The sequence below is a fragment of the Priapulus caudatus genome, unplaced genomic scaffold (assembly GCF_000485595.1).
Source record: "Priapulus caudatus unplaced genomic scaffold, Priapulus_caudatus-5.0.1 Scaffold694, whole genome shotgun sequence".
NCBI lineage: Eukaryota > Metazoa > Priapulida > Priapulimorpha > Priapulimorphida > Priapulidae > Priapulus > Priapulus caudatus.
This window is the reverse complement of record NW_014577755.1, coordinates 89,388-92,218: the sequence shown is the minus strand read 5'-3', so window position 1 is coordinate 92,218 and position 2,831 is coordinate 89,388. Positions and strand designations below refer to the sequence as shown.

At 35.3% G+C, this 2,831-nt stretch overlaps 1 protein-coding gene across 2 annotated transcripts in view; it reads right to left on the bottom strand.

Moving 5' to 3' along the window:
- Positions 1–2,831, bottom strand: part of LOC106812860 (adenosine kinase-like) — a 14,946-nt gene that overhangs the window by 3,468 nt on the left and 8,647 nt on the right. For both annotated transcript variants that reach the window (XM_014816851.1, XM_014816852.1), the window contains exons 7-9: positions 2,130–2,165; positions 1,434–1,548; positions 611–697 (exon numbers count right to left, since the gene is read on the bottom strand). In XM_014816851.1, the coding sequence (XP_014672337.1) occupies positions 611–697; positions 1,434–1,548; positions 2,130–2,165 (238 nt within the window). The remainder of the gene's footprint in view (positions 1–610; positions 698–1,433; positions 1,549–2,129; positions 2,166–2,831) is intronic.

Sequence of the window (2,831 nt, the reverse complement as noted above, 5' to 3'; positions counted from 1 at the left end):
ACTTTTTATGAAGTTAAAATTAAAAATGGCATCCATTTTGACAAGAAAAGTACACTTTATTGTTTTTTGCATTGATCTCAAGAATGACCAAAATGAAAACCAAAAGCCGGAAATCCGCGAATCCGTGCAAAATTCTCATGCCTGAACCTAACGAGAAGATGCACGACATGACACGATGTGCAAACAAACCAGCCGAGGGCGCCACCCGTGTCCGACCGCCATGACAACGGCGACGTGTCATGGCGGAGGCACGCACTAGTTGAAGGATTAAGGAACTGTTACCTTGGTATACTAACCCCCTAAGAAGGATTTAAGTTCTGTTACACAGCTGTAAAATACTATAGAATTTCAAAGTCTAAAATAAAAAATATATAAAAAAATAAATAAAAAATACTGGGGTAGCTGCTAATGAAAATTTCAAATATAGTTAAGAGTTTCCAATAAATGATTCTTATTATAAAAAGCATTCATGCTAGTAGAGAGATCGACAAAAAATTATTTTCCCTGGTATTAAAAACAACATTACAATTTAACCCAATCGGTTTTGCTTTCTTTCAGCGGTTGTTGAGAACCCTGCACATGTAAGGAACAGGGCTATTATTTTACTAACCTCCTACAAAGGCATCTCCCGCTCCATTTGTGTCTACGATCTTCTCCTTCTCTATAGGAATGATTGCATACTCAGTGAGCTTGCCACCTATAAATAATGAAAGGACATTCGCACACACAGGGCCTAATCCAAGCCATCTATAAATAATGAAAGGACATTAGCACACACAGGGCCTAATCCAAGCTTTAATTTTTTAATTATAATACACACGGCCTAATCCAAGCCATTTTTCATACCGAATACCGGCGCCCAAATTACGACCCCTAGCAAAATGCCCAGATTACAAAATTCATAAAACGCCCAAATTAGCAGAGCTCTGATGCAGATCTCCATATTTCTATCGTTATGTAGGCACTGTTTTATAATAAAATGTTCACATATGATCTATAATCTATTATCTGAATACAATTTTAATGTTCTAATACATCTACAGGCCCTATACCTAAAAAATATTTTCGGCTCCCTGCGCTCGCCAACAGTCCCAAAAATTAGCCCCTGGCACACGTTCCATGTGCTAACGTTCAACACCCACAATCTAAAAGCGATGCTTCAGACTTATTTGCCGCAAGGCGCCGAGGCAGTAAACATCACCCATCAAGAACTTTGGTCAGCAACTCTTCTCTTACCCTGTTCCGTCATTTAAATCATGAACATATGCAAATATTTGTGCGCAGTGCAGAATTACTGGCGTAGTTTTAGAAGTACCCTCATCTGCACTCTAGCCTGCCTTTTCTATTGAAATTTAGAATCTAAGGACTAATTTTCTTAATATTAATGGAGGCTATTAGATGGAAGGCTGTTGCTGCTAGTATCACTTAATTACCTTCAACAATTATGGTTGGCTCTGCACCCTGTGTTATAACCACAGTTCTACTACGCTTGGAATTGTGCTTTGGCAAGCTTGCAGCCTTCAGTGCAATTTCCTTCACATCCTTGGTCTGCAATGACATTGATATGAAATTGATATATTATGTATACATATGTCTATATGAGTATACAATATATATATATATCAAGAACGGTGTCATACTCTTCTCTATTATGTACTCTTGATATAAATGTACATACATACATGCATGCATGCATACATACATACATACATACATACATACATACATACATACATACATACATACATACATACATACATACATACATACATACATACATACATACATACATACATACATACATACATACATACATACATACATACATACATATGCATGCAAGTGCTTGTGCATAGATGTTATATGTGGATGGATGCATAAGAGCACGTATCTACATTTTATCAGTAGAAAATAAAGTATTAAATCCTTGGTCTGCAATGGCATTGATATAAAATTGATATATACATACATCTATACAAGTATGCAATATATATATATATATATATATATACATACATACATACATACATATACATGCAAGTGCTTGTGCATGGATGTGTGGATGTACAAGAGCATGAACCTACATTTTACTATCAGCAGAAGATGAAGTATTAATTAAATCGCCATACCCCGAATCCCTGAGCTTCAGAGAATGCTTCAGCCTCCTGCCAGAGAGCAAACAGGATCAGTTAGACATTTCATAGTCACACAAATAATCAACAATTATTTTTTTCATTAATAACAATCATTACTATTAAATAAACTATTAAATATTAATCAGTATTAATAATAATAATTAACGATTTAAAATATTAATCAATACATTATTATTAATACATAACAATAACAGCTATCATTAAATTGACTAAGTCACGAATTTTCTATGGTGTATATTAATTTTGTAAAAAAAAGTCCAATTTTTTTACGCGAAAAGTAAGTACTAACAGGACTCAAATTCGTGCCTGATTCAAATTCTTGCCTGACTCAAATTTCTCAAATTCTTGCCTGATAATATTGTTTTTCAACTAGTAGTTAAAAATCCAAAAAAAAACTGGGCGATTTGATATATTGATCACGGCATTAAATGCTTGCTATGGGCTATGTATGAGTCACGAATGTTTGTTCACATCAAACGGAATAGCAAAATAGGAAGTATAATGCAGCAATTTAACCACAAAAAGCGAACAGAATCACTTGAAAAAGTGGACATAATTTTTTTACTTTTGCTATTTACGGCAGGGGCGGATCCAGAGGGTTTGGGTGACCAGTTTCCATAGTTCTAGTCACAGCTAGGGGGGTCCGGGGGCATGCCCCCCGGAGGGAATTTAAAA